Raw genomic sequence first — 14,312 nt, 5'->3', positions numbered from 1 at the left:
TACCCGTGTTTGGCCAACACTAATGGTTAAAACATGATGGAAAAATGACTAGAGGTTGTTAAATGTAGCGTGTTTTAAAATGGGGATGCTAATCATAAAATTACTAGATGTGGGGTGAATTTAGCTAAAATTTAAGGGGTACAAATTACAAATAAATCTATTATTAATTATATAAATCACACACACGCAGAGTCTTGTTCCACTACAAACTAACTTAATCTACAAACTACAAACTATAGCCCACTATTTTTACCACTACTGCTAACATCTCGTGCTTTTTTATATTAAATAAAATGCGATACACACACTATACATACACAGTGATTAAGTATTAACAGAAACCCACTCTCTCCATTGACCATTCATCATCTTCTTTAATGAATATATTTTTCATCTTTAATTCAATCTTTTGTAAAAAAAAATTGATAATCAATATGATGATTGGGATGATTGAGAAGCCAGAAGTTTGACGAAGTGGTGGCTGAGCAAAGTAAAAAGAATGAAGTTTCACAAGACAAGTTTCCACCAGTCAGAGAATACAAACACTAATGAAAATGATGAAGAAAACAGAATTACTCAAGAAAACACAAAAATTGAACAACAAGAAGACTTATATCACTAAATATCTATACTAGAATCACTAAATTCATCAAATCACTAATTTCTATAGCGAAAATCACTATTTTCTATAGCGAAAATCACTAATTTGTATACCAGGAATCATCAATTTCTGTAACTATATCAACAGTTATATCAAAATTATAACAACGTTAAAATCAACGAAAAAGCTCGAGTCATTCAAAATGAAAGAGTGGTCGTTGCAAAAAGATAGAGGACGGGAATGAAAATGACGTATGTGGTAATGGTGGAAAAAGTACGGAGGATGGAAGTGGTGACGGGGTAGAGGAAGGAGCATATCAATTGATGATGATGATGATGAAATCAAAGACAGTGGGATGAATGGACAATGGTGGCAAGAGTAGCGAGTTGAGGGAGGAGAGAGATGAAAATGAGGTTGCTGAAAGAGATGAAAGTGGAGTTAGTAGGTAGGGTAATATGAGAGGTTTTTAGTTTGTATTTAAGAATTGCTCTGTATTTGATCACTAGCACCCACCCACCCACACACATATATATGATTAAATATAAAAAATAATAAACCAAAAACATCCTTAATTAGCATAATAATATCTAGTGATTACTTTCTGGCACCACCAAACCAGGGGCGTCTCCAGGATTTCGGAGGCCCTAGTAATATACTACAAAGAATCAAAAATATGTAGTATCTATTATAGAAAATTAATTTTGAATTAAAAATCTCAAAGTAGAGAAGAATTGAAGAGATCACTATATATTACCTTTGCTGGCTTGCTGCTCTGGTTCTATATCTGCTCAATTGAGCGTATTAGGTTTTCTACCTTTTTGGATATATTAAAGACTTAAAGTGATTTAAAATATTAAAAAACATTATATTTTATTGGGCTTTTATCTATTTTTTATTTTATTACATGGGCCTAAAGTTAAAGGACTATATATATAGGAGGCCCCTGTATGGATGGAGGCCCTAGGCAAATAGATGGGAAGACTCCCCCTGAAGACGCCTCTGTACCAAACACAACTTCCATCACCAGCCACACACGCCACCAACACCCACTTCTCAATCTAGCAGCTCCTCCCCAAATACGTCTGTCATCATCCTGTCCCACCTCACACCATCTTTCTTCCGAGCATTCCATTATCACTATATGCTCCACTCCCATCACCACTTCCCTATTACTTCCCTAATATTTGATATAAAATTAATTAAGTCTGAGACCGAAAGCTTCACTTATGTTTAATTGAGTGGGCATCCTGACTATGGCTGGTATTTATAGTCCAGGAACAAGATTAGAATCATTGGTCTAAACTGTTATTTGTTAAAAACTTAACTTATGTATTTATATTTATTGGTCTAAATTGCAAATGATGATTGATAGACTTAACTTATGTATCTATATTGGTGTTTAAAATATCCATACTGATTTGTTAGAATTTCAATTGAATAAATTTATTATCTGATTTAACTCTTATTTTAGTAATATTAATTTTAAGCTCAAAGATCAAATATTAAGCAACATATAGCATTAGATAGATAAAATGTAGATGAAAGAGATAATTCAAAAAAAGAATCCGATCTTTGATGCACTGAATCATACATATCACATGCACATTTTAATTTTTCAGAATCATAGGAATTATAAGAAGCGCCACTGAGAGCAAGTCCAATAATGTCCTTGTAGGTGCCTCACAAACATAATAAAAAATTAATGTCCCAGTTATTTAAGACATCATTTAAATATATCAACTCCAATAACATGCTCGTGCATTATTATTAAATAGTATTATATTTGAATTATTATCGGAAGGAAATGAAAAGGAGAGAGGAAAGAGATGTTTTGAAATAGAAAAAAGCTAATTTTCTATTGATAGAAATGGTTTAGGACATGCATAGTAGTGCCTCAAAAATAAGGCACTTGTTAGGTGTCCTAGTCTTTTAAGGCACCACTAGGAGATTGTTGTACCACTCGTTTGATTCAAATACTTTAAATTTTGATTTAAGATATCAATTTAGGGTATTGTTGGACTTGTTCAAACACATTTGTAGAAGTAGACAAGGAAGACGCCATTGAAAACGAAAGTTCGAGCTTGAGCGCCCAGATGAGGTTTCAATTCATCGTGTAAATAATATTTTTACGTATTCGGTAATAAATCGACCTATTGCCTTCGTGTATGTAAAATCTGTTCGATCTCCTATTATATTATGGTAATACAAATTCACTATTGACGAAACTTTTGAGCTAAGAGAATTTTTGAAGCAAGAGTATGAATTGAAACAATCAACAAAGGTACGTTATAATCAACTATAATTTGTATACCCAGTTCGGTTCTCTCTCTTTGTGTGTGTTTTATTTTATACTTGGCTAGATTAACCATTGATGCAAGCTGTACCGGTAAGTTTGTCTTTTATCGAACATACTCTCCATTCTCCCTCTTAAAAAATTCCTTGTATTTGTGCAGAAAAATGGCGAGTCTTTTGAAGAGAATGGTGAAAAAGAGAATGGCGAACAAGTTTCAATTCGTTTTCCGAGAACCCTGAAAAAGATGATGAAACATGGAGAAAAAAATGATGAAATATGGAGAAAGGAGGTGGATTATGTATCATTTCAAGGGCCACTAGAAACTCAATGGGCTCCTTCGTGAGCGGAAGCGTCATTTTTTGACCTCTCCTGGATATTCAAGGGAATGGATATAGTGAATCAATGAGCCACTATATCATTATATCCTATTTTATTCAATAATTCATAATTAACTCATATAAAATAGGATTATCTTATAATTACAAAAATAATATCTACATTCCTACAAAGCATTCATGCCATTTAGGATCCAGATTGCCTCTCTTCTACTACAAAATTATGTTTTCTAAGAGCATTAAAATGCATGCGGGTAAAAACCCTCTTAGATATTTGATTATGTTTTTATTATTTTCAGATACAGGTGATTATTGCCTTCACCATTCGCTAATTAATTGCATGGAGTCGAGACTTAGAATTCATAGGTGGAAGTTGAATCCATGTCACGGGACTACAAGGCTGAGTATTCAGTATGATATTGATTGTACTGCTCCCATGGATGAGCCTAATGCAGTTTATAATTTTTTTCGGCTTTCTTACATTCCCCGGTCTCTAGTCCTTATTATTGCCGATGATGACGGACCTAGTGATGATAATCCGAGGGTTCTTCCTTTTTTTTTAATGAAAATTTGGGTTAGAGACGGATTTTTATGAAACGGTAAAAAATTACATAATTTGAATATTAAATTTTTGTTTTTTGTGTTATCATTTGGGTATTGAACATTCTAATCAAAGTGAACACGACTTTTTTATGTTGTAAAATGGTAAATAATTTCATAATATGAATATTAAAATTTGTTTTATGTGTTATCATTTTGGTATTGAACATTTTAATTAAGTTGAACATGACTTGTTTATGTTTTGAACGGTAAATAACTGCATAATATAAATATTAATTTTTTTTTTTTATGTGTTATCATTTTGGTATTGAACATGACTAGTTTATGTTGTGAAACGGTAAATAATCATAATATTAATATTAATATTATGTTTTCTGTGCTATCATTTTGGTATTGAAAATGTAAGGTGCGCGCACAGCCTTGATCCATCCTGTACTTGTCACTGGTTGGAAAAAATGGAAGATAAACAACAATTTGGTCAGTTACTGGAAGTATCTTGACAACTACGGTTTGGGTGAGGGGCGAAGTAGATTTGGAAGGATTACATTTGATGCGGTCGAAAGAAAGTGTTGAAGTTCCTCTTGTATTTTGAAATAATGTTCTTATATTTTTGTGTCATTTTATAAGTTTTTATAGAATAAATGTTTACCAAATATTTTGTGGTCGCTTTTGCTTAACGAGAGTGTGGATGTCCCATAATGCTTTACAAATGTACCGACTTTTTTAACTACCATACCGTGGGTTGTATATTTGGTTGCATGCTTTAATCATACATTATCTTGAGCTATTCTTTACATCTTGAAATTAATTATAATATATTGTCCACGTAACTGAAATGTCGTTAATTGATTTCAAAATGATTATAGTTAGCTTTGGAGTGGTGTATCCTTAAACCAGCTCAGTTGCTAAATCATGTGACATGTTTTGTTTTCTTCTAACTCGTGTCTATGAATTATATCTATTAAAATTGTTTTTTGGATTTAGAAGGGTTTAGACAACCTTGCAATTTTTTTCAACACTTTATATGCAGCTCAATAGGTTTTTCTCTGTTCCTGCGTATTTAAAATTTCTTTATCATTAACATGAAGCTTAACTTAGCAAACTTGAAAATCTATTTTGCATTTATTTATTTACCTTGTTTTAAACAAGCTAAAAACCAAGTAACACAACATACTAGAGAAAATTTCGAGTGTGAGTCTCGAACAATATACAGTTCTAGTAATTATGCTTATACATTACTAAAGATACTACATGTTTTGTTACAGCACCACATTATTCGTTGCTGGGTAAATTGATTAACGAATGCTACAATTAAGTATGTCATCCGTTGATTAGCTACAATTTTATAACAAAATACAAGACGGAAATAATTAAAGTGTTTCTACCTAATCAAGTATTACATATTCCTAATTGAACATAAAATCGGAACATTCGTGATCAAATGATACGAGTTTTTATCTTGATTTATAGACATGCCATGTATTAAAGAATAATGCAAGAGGTATAAAAAAATATTCCAAAAGATGAGTTGTCATTTTGCGATTGAATCAATTTTCATAAATATAGTGGACCGTCCTTGCATGTACATCAATATCACGAATCAAAACAGTCAGACTTGTCTTTTGGAACCTATTTTAGTTACTCTAACATCACTCTTTATTTAATTTTTAATTCACCACCAACTTCACTTCAAAAAAAATTCATCGTCAACTTAAAACAAAATGCGATTATATTTCAACTATTACAATAGCAAAAGTAAATGTTCATCTTTAAGTTTAAGATAAATAAAAAATAGCTTAAATGGAAAGAGCATATGAAATTTGTTCATGTGAGTTATATCTGATTTGTAAATTTTGTCAATAATTTCACATGTCAAGTTATATTACTTTTTTGATTACAAAAGTAGAAAATTGACAATTATATTTATAAAAAACAAATTAACTTTAAATTTAAAATCATTAAATAAAATAAACAACGAATTTTAAGTGTAATTTAAACTAGAAAATTGTGTCTTACGCGGATTTTACGCCATGCACTAAAATATGAAAAAATTACCGTTATTAAAACTGATCAATATATAATGGAAAGTGCTTGGTGCAGATAAATATATACAAAATTTTGTACACAATGACATGTGCTGGTTTTAATTGGAATGGACCCCCTATATTTTTCTTAATAACACCAATTAAAACTCATCACATCAATTGTCACATCATTATGTACAAATATTCTGTACATAATTTTGTGCAGCTAGCATTGCTCTTTAATAACTAAGAGAATCTCCAACGGTGTTGCCATAATAGTTGGGTAAATTAGACCTGTAAGACATTATGTAAAATTTGTTAAATCCGTAAGACGTTGTGCTTTGATGGTATTGGCTATATTGATCGGCTATAATTTAAAAATAGTATGTTATTAATATTTTGATTGTTATAAACAGAATATATCAATTTAATATGGTAATAAATGATGTGTCATCATCCTACAGATTTCTTATAGACCTGTAGAGGTTCGACAAATTTAGTCATCCATAAAAGGTTGGCTATAATTATTATAATTATAGATAAGGGCTTGGTATGGTTGGAGTGACATTTTTTGAAGTGATGGCTATGTAAGGGCTACATGCTATAAGAGCATCTCCAAGAGCCTCCTTGTTAGCTCCTAAATATAATATAAAAAATGTGGCTCTTAGCGATTTAGGACAAAGTTAAGAGTGTAAACTCCAACAATACTCTCTACATCGCTTCTTTATTTCATATTTTATTCATATATTGGGCTCCACTATAACAAAAGAGAGGGAAAGAAGTATTTTTTTATTGTGAAAAAATAAGTTAAGAGCAATGTGGTGGCTTTTAACTTTGAGGAGAGAGGAGTGAGAAACAAGAGGCTTTTAGTGATTTAAAGAGCCACTAAGAGTTTGTTGGAGCAACATTTTTACTCTCCCTCCTCAAATCTCAAGTTAGGAGCCTAAATGAAGAATTTCTTGTAGATGCTCTAATAGACTTAAACTACCTTTTTTTTTATTAAAGTACGAATATTTAATCCAACTGCTTAGAGCATCTCCAACCCCAAAAACTCTTAGCTAAAATTTCTCATGTGGCATCTAGGTGGCGTCTAGATGGCATTTATAGAGATTATCTAAAAATTATAGAAACCCAACCATCCATCACTTTAGCAAAATATATAGCCAACCACATTTGGTTGGCTATATTTATCGAACCAAGTGAGCTCTTATGTATAATTTTACATAGGCAAAATTATAGATAATCCCATTAGAGCATCTCCAACCATCTAAAACCCTTGGCTAAAAGGTGAGTTGGCATACTTAAAATAAAAAAATTTAGCCAGCAACTCCAAAAACTCAACTCCAACCATGCTCAGCCGTTGTCTATAAATTTAGCCAACCTCCTATTGATGGCTAAATTTGTCGAACCTCTAAAGGTGTAGGAAGATTGGACATCATTTATTACCATATCGAACTGATATATTCTATTTTAACAATATAAAATATTAATAAAATACTATTTTTAAATTATAGCCAACCAATATAGCCAGTACCATTGAAGCAAAATGTCTTACAGGTTCAACAAATTTTACATAATATCTTACAGGTCCAATTTAACCAACAATTATAGCCAACGGCGTTGGAGGTGCTCTTAGAGCACATACATGTTCCCTTAGCAAAAAATTTACATAATGAGTTTAGCCAATCAATATAGCCAACCATTATACATATTTACCTCGGAGCCCTCGGGCGTGGCCAACACTTGTCATTAATTTAGGTAGAAAGGCTCTCTCAGCAGCTCATCTCTCTCGTTCAATATTGCTCTCGACTAGACCAGACAAATTTTCACACGACACGAATACACGACACGAAAATTTAGTGTTTGTGTTTGCATTTTGAGTACACGACACGAAAAGGTACACGACACGAAGTACACGACTGAGATGTCGTGTCGATTTTGTGTTTACCCTTCGGATACACGACAAGACACGAAGTACACGAAATAAATATAATTTAATAGTTAAATATTAATATTTAATTATAAATATGGATATTTATAATAAATATATGTATATTTTCTTTTAAAATAATACATAGTTTATAATATTTTAAGTGTAAATGATTTAAATATATATATTTCTTACTATTTTGTAAATTTTTTGCCTAGAAATCTAATATTTACATTAACTTATATATTTATTTATATTTATATTTAAATTCGATTTTACACGAAACACGACACTAGAACGACACGAAAACGGAGATACACGACACGAAAATACACGAACGCTAAACGGGTCGGTTTTGTGTTTGGCCTTTGAGTACACGACACGAAAAGGTACACGACACGAAAGTACACGATCCGCACGAATTGCCAGGTCTACTCTCGACTCTCTCCAATTTAGTTATATCGCTCCCTCTCCCTCTCTTTCGCCGATTATGTTTATGCATGTGTTTTATGTACGTATTTTCATATAGATTTGATTCGTGTTATATTATTGTATTTTTTTTGTGTCTGTAGTTTTAATTAACTCTAGAATTAAAACTTAAGATAACAGGTTTTGTTTCCCCCTCTGATATCTATAGGCTAAAATTGGGAGATGGAAGGAAGTGAATCTGAACAAGAGAAATCGTATGCTTTGCTTTAATTTGATTTCATGTGTTTTCAAAAGCTTTTCTTCAATTGAACTAACTGTTCTACTCTGCAATTCAAGGGTGAAAAGAGGAAGCCCCGAAGTCAAGCGCAAGAGAGTCGATAAGAAGAAGATGAAGCATAGCGCCTCTAGGTAAAACTGATTGTTCAGTAGATACTCAATAATTGAATATTCGATAAACTAATAACCTCGCCAAATGAATAATTTTTCTTAGTCCTAACATATAGATAGAGACAATGCATTCTTTTTCTCGACTTGATTAATGAATAAAAATTTCAGCGTATACATATATCGAGGTTTTACTGTAAGTCCTTTTTTGTTCTTTCAATTCAAGGTTGCAAATAGGAACTGATGCTGAGTCTGTCTCTTGGAAAATTGTTTAATTTATAAATCTAATTGCTTCTCCTCATGTACTTGGTGAATTTGACCTTATTGTTGTTATGACCATTACTGTTCTGCTCTGCAATTCAAGGGTGGAAGGAGGAGTCGATCCATCACAAGGAAGCTCTGACTGTAAGAGCTTCAACAAGAAGAAGAAGAAGAATAAGCATGCCGCTAGGTTAAATTTCAACTTTTTGATCTTTAGTGTTGCAAATCAAAATCGTGTCTTGACCTTATCTACTGCTTCCAGCAATTGCTATCTATTCCTCTTTATATGCAATTCAATTTTACCACCACCTGCCTTTTAGATATACATCTATGATCTATCTCTGTTTTGACTAGGTTGTATCCTTGTAGGTTTTGTTGTTTTTTGCTTCCGCTTTACAATTTTCTTTGTTCTTCAATCAAAGGTTGGAAAAAGAAACTGATGTCTCTCAAGGAGATATGGCTGGAGGCTCTGACCGTCACCGGGTCAAGCGCAAGAGAAGAGTCAAGGAGGAGTCTTTCGCTGGGTAAAGTTTTTAATCTATAACCAATTGCTTCACCTTATTTGTAAGGCTTTAGATCTTTTGTGATTCAAATGCAATGGAAGGAGCCTGATTGCAGATGTAATCCTCACCTACTTGATAATATTTATTGATGACATTGTGAATTTTTTACTTGAGAATTCATGCCAGTTAGACCTTGTTGCTTCTTTTTTTTGGGTATGAATTGGTTGTAGGGATCGATATCTTCTTCCTATTCTTCTGCTTTTAAAAGCTTTCACATAACATCTTTAGCACCAGTCTCTGGTTTTTATTTGCTTTGTTCTGCAATTAAAGGGACCAAAGAAAACTGACGCTGCTCAAAGAGGCTACTAGTGACACCAACTCAAGCATAAGAGAGTTTCTAATTTATAATTAATTCTGCTTCACTATTACTCCCTCCGTTTCATATTACATGTCCACTATTGATAACTAATTTTTTTTTCAAATTAGTTGTCCCATTTCAACTTTCAATGCAATGTAGTCAATAGTTGTATTTCCAAGATGAAGTTTATACCACATCTTACTAAATTATATTTCCTTGATCAAATATATCCCACATATTATACTTGGTCAATGCAATAAATACAATAATAAATGAAGTTTTTCTACAAAAGTTAGTTTTTCTTAATATGTGTGATTTGTTCAAAAGTGGAAATGTATTATGAAACGGAGGGAGTAGTTTTTTGGTTTTTCGCGAATCAAATATCATGGTCCGACTAAAGATGAATTCCTGATTAGTTAATAAATAACGATTGGTAACATTGTGAAAGATTACTCCCCAAGCTGTCATGAATTCATGTCAATTAAACCTTGTTGTCATCCTTTAGCATGACTAGCTTTTGACGTTATCTTCTTGTTGTGCTCTAAAAAGCTTTTGCTTTATATATTCCTCATAATTTTTTGTCTTTTCATTTCATTTGTTGCTGTGCAATTAAAGGTTGCAAAGATTTACTGATGCTTCCTCTAAAGGAGAGATTGGTGAAGGGTCCGAGCAATGCCAAGTCAAGCGCATGAGAGTCAAGCATATAAGAGGTGTATCTTGGTAATTTTTCTAATTAATATATAATTTTGCTTCACTAATTGTTAGGGTTTGGAATCAAATTCCATGGCATGATTACAGATGAATTCCTTATTTGTTACAAGGCCTGTAGCAGAGTTTTTTAATGTATAATTAATTGCTCCATAAATAGTTAGGGTTTCAAATATTGTCCATAGCTCAACATTCGTTTTTGGACAGAATTTGATCTGTCATATCTGGCGAGTCATTTGGGAATGAACCAAATCAAGAGTAGTAATAGAAACTTTGTGGCATATTCCTTCAATGATTTATCTATATTTGTACTTTTGCAATCACAAGTGGTAAAAATAAAGGAGAAATTACAGCTTCTAGCATCAAATAAATCCTGAGGTGCCTAAGAATACTTAAAATTTTACATTATTTTTTAAAGTTATTACTAGCTTCTGTTCAGCTGTTATTGTGATTTACAAAATAATTTTTCGGGGAAAACAGCTTAGCTGAACTCGATGAGCAAATGAATCTTACACATGCAAAGATGGCTTTGGAGTTCTATGAAAAGAGCCAGGTATCCTCATTTGCTCGCTTTCATATTTATATCAACCGCTTATGCTCCAACATTTCTAATTTTACCTTTTGTTTACAGGATGATGCTGAGTTTGAGATTCTGAGAGTCTTATATAGCAGTTGTTCGAGATTACAACACCCTGACTCTGAGTGTGCCCACTTATGGTTTCATGTCAGCTTCATTGCTAAACCAAGGAAAGCTGACTGGAATGTCTCTCCAACCCACTTCTTTGGTGAACTCTTTAGAGATCTAGATTCAGGGGGAACTCATGTCACGTACTGTTCTACATTTCAGCCTAGCGATGATCCTGGTAAGGCACATATTACAATCGAATTCAAGCAACTTCCATATTATTTTTGCACAAACAAAACATAAAAATATATCATGTGTATATGGTAACAGTGTAATACTAAGATATGCAACTGTAGTATAGCTATATAGATAAAAAGTTACTAGATGACATCGAGATCACAATCTATGTTAAACTAATGTATCTTCACCAACAAGCAAAAACGTGTAAGCACCCTCGATCCATATTTGTTTGAAAGGATCATAATTTCCGAATTGTTACACTATTTACCTCAATTTTAAGGTATTATAATCTGATGAGTTCATATCTCATTTATTGTAATAATCCATCTCTATGTCATTATAATATCTTGTGAGAGAATTGATTATAATATGATGAAAATGTGTCGAAAAAAGTGATTGTATTACAATCTCATGGGATTGTAATCCCTTAAATATAAAGAAAATACTGTAGTTAACTAGTTATCCCGTGATTGTAATCCTTTCCAACAAAAATGGTCTGAAAATATAAATAATATAGGCATTAGAGCATCTCCAACCATGAGGAGCCCTTAGCTAAAAATTTAGTCGGCATACCATAAATAAAAATTATAGCCAAACTCTTCAATAATTGAAACTCCAACCACACCTACCTCTTGTCAAGTTTCAATAATTAATATTCCCATATGTTTTAGTCTCCATAAATCTTTTCTCTCGTGAAGTTTTCTACTTTTTCCATCACATAATATATCATATATGCTTTTATATCTTTTGCATGTCGTGTTGAATTTATGATTATGAGTACGTCGGAATGATCAAGTTATATAATATTGACTACGCACTTGATGCAGGATTCAACCATGGTTGTATTTTTTGCCCACTTGGTCAGAATTTTCATCCTTCTGATGGATATTGTGTTGGTCGTCCACCATGGCATAAAGAGAAACTGCAATTTTGGCATCCACCATGGCATATGAAACAAGATTAGAACCATTGGTTGAAACTGTGACTTGCTGAAAACATAACTTATGTATCTATATTTATTCGTCTTTAGCTTATTGAGCTGAGTTTAAGACCTTTTGTCTTTGTTCATGTGTAATTACATAATTGCATGTGGCAGTTGATAGACTTAACTTATATCTATATCTATTGGTGTTTTAATCTGCCTATCAAGATTAGGCTTCTCGTTGCATATATTCTCTATTCCCCATGCAAGTTTCTTTTGTGACTGTATTTTCTTTCTTTCTTCCTTTTTAATGGATGATAAAGAATGAAGAGTTTAGCCTTTGTTCAATATCAGATTACTTTAAATTTTTGTAAAATAATGTAGATTCTTGAAGGTAGATTCAAGTGTAGATCACTACACCATATATGGCTTTCAGCAACACCTGAAAAAATGTGTTCAAAAGCCCAAAAACTGTCGCTAAAAGCAAAAAAACAGGCTATGGCTACACTTTGACCAAATCAGGGGGTGTTACAAAAATGGCCGCTACCATAGGGGTCTGGGGCAACACTTTTTGTTGTTTATGGCAACACCACTAAAAGTGTAGTTATAGACCCCTAATGCCAACACCTTGGGCTCTGTGGCTACACCGATTTTTATGTTACTATAGATTTATGCTAACACTATTTTCTTTATAGTTACACCAAGAACAATGTTGTTGTAGACTTACATACATTTTTGGCTACGCTCTTTTATTCTTTTGCCAACACATACAGCTTAATAGTTTGGTGTCAATGGCTACATTTTTGCAAGAAAATTACCAACACTTTTAATAAAAAAGACAAAACATGATATTTAAAATAATTGTTTTCCATTAAAACATGTCAAGTCTCCCAGTATACATAGAAACAATTCATAATAACTTCCAAGTATCTTAATACATAAACCAAGTATCCAAGAACTAAATACTATGGAATAACCAACTTAAGTAGCATTCAAAAGTAACTAGGTATTATCTGTTAATGTACAGTGGTAGTTAGATATCTCCAATAGACTCATGTGTATGAGCTCCTTAAGTCCTCCATTATACTTCATGCCCGCGACGTGTTAAAACTGATTTCTAGACAACTGAAGATGAATGATAGATATAAGAGGCATGTATCTCTGCAAGCAACAAGATTGGACAAAATTAAGAAATAATCATAAGAACATAGTTATGAAGGACAATAAAAACCAAGGGCTAAAGATTTTAATGTGACATAGTTTCATTCGAAGATGTTAATATAACAAAAACATAATCAAATAGAGCGAAAATTTTGATATAGCGTGGAGCAGAAATTATTAACCTACTCAAATCCAATGAACATATTTGATCAGGTTCAGATGATAGGAACAAGAACAATTCTACAAAAATCCAGGTTGTCTTGGTAATTCAGTCAGTGCAAAACTTTCTTTCAAAAAATCCCAAGTAATATGTGGTGCAAATGTCCTACCTTCAATAATAAGATATTTCAAGTCACTGGAACTTCATATTACTTTACCAGAACTACATAAGGATATTGAAAACATACATACACATGTGGATAAATATATTTTTAGCAAGTTTTTACTTGTCCAATGTAAATAATTTGAAGCACAAATTTATTACTGCTCATACTAAATTGCCCATGAGTTAATGATAGCCGGTTCTTTATCTACAAAATGTTGATGAGGAAGAACAAATCAATATGTATAATGTTTTTATCTGAGCCATCTCGCATAGTCTGTAAGCAATATTTGGAACCAAATTACTAAACCCGAATTAGGCATGTATAATTGAATTGAGACATGTAGTTAACTAAAACAGGGGAGACAACCATTTGAAGCATGATTACTAAACCCCAACTAGGCATGTACAATTAACAGTAATTCATATTAACAAAACATTCAAACTACAATTAAACATGACTCTAACTAACAGAACATTCCAAACCCCAATTCAAAGCCCCAATTAAGCATGACTGTAATTAACTAAACATTCAAAACCTCAATTCAAAGCAACAATTTAGTAATTAAAGAAGAATACCTGAAGACCCCCAATTATCAAATACTCAAGAACCCTAATTCAAAACCCGTCATTGAAGAACTCTAGCTACTTCAGA

General features: G+C 32.4%; 1 protein-coding gene across 1 annotated transcript; it reads left to right on the top strand.

Moving 5' to 3' along the window:
* The first annotated feature begins 8,302 nt into the window (after positions 1–8,302).
* On the top strand, positions 8,303–12,420 carry LOC108193226 (uncharacterized). The gene is made up of 8 exons (XM_017359803.2): positions 8,303–8,427; positions 8,510–8,581; positions 8,922–9,008; positions 9,241–9,342; positions 10,295–10,399; positions 10,868–10,940; positions 11,019–11,250; positions 12,080–12,420. Exons 1-8 carry the CDS (start codon positions 8,396–8,398, stop codon positions 12,214–12,216), a joined length of 840 nt encoding a protein of 279 aa, XP_017215292.1. The 5' UTR covers positions 8,303–8,395; the 3' UTR covers positions 12,217–12,420.
* The last annotated feature ends 1,892 nt before the right edge of the window (positions 12,421–14,312 follow it).

This window comes from Daucus carota, chromosome 7 (genome assembly GCF_001625215.2).
Source record: "Daucus carota subsp. sativus chromosome 7, DH1 v3.0, whole genome shotgun sequence".
NCBI lineage: Eukaryota > Viridiplantae > Streptophyta > Magnoliopsida > Apiales > Apiaceae > Daucus > Daucus carota.
Note: the sequence above shows the minus strand (reverse complement) of the source record. Positions and strands in the feature narration are given on the sequence as shown.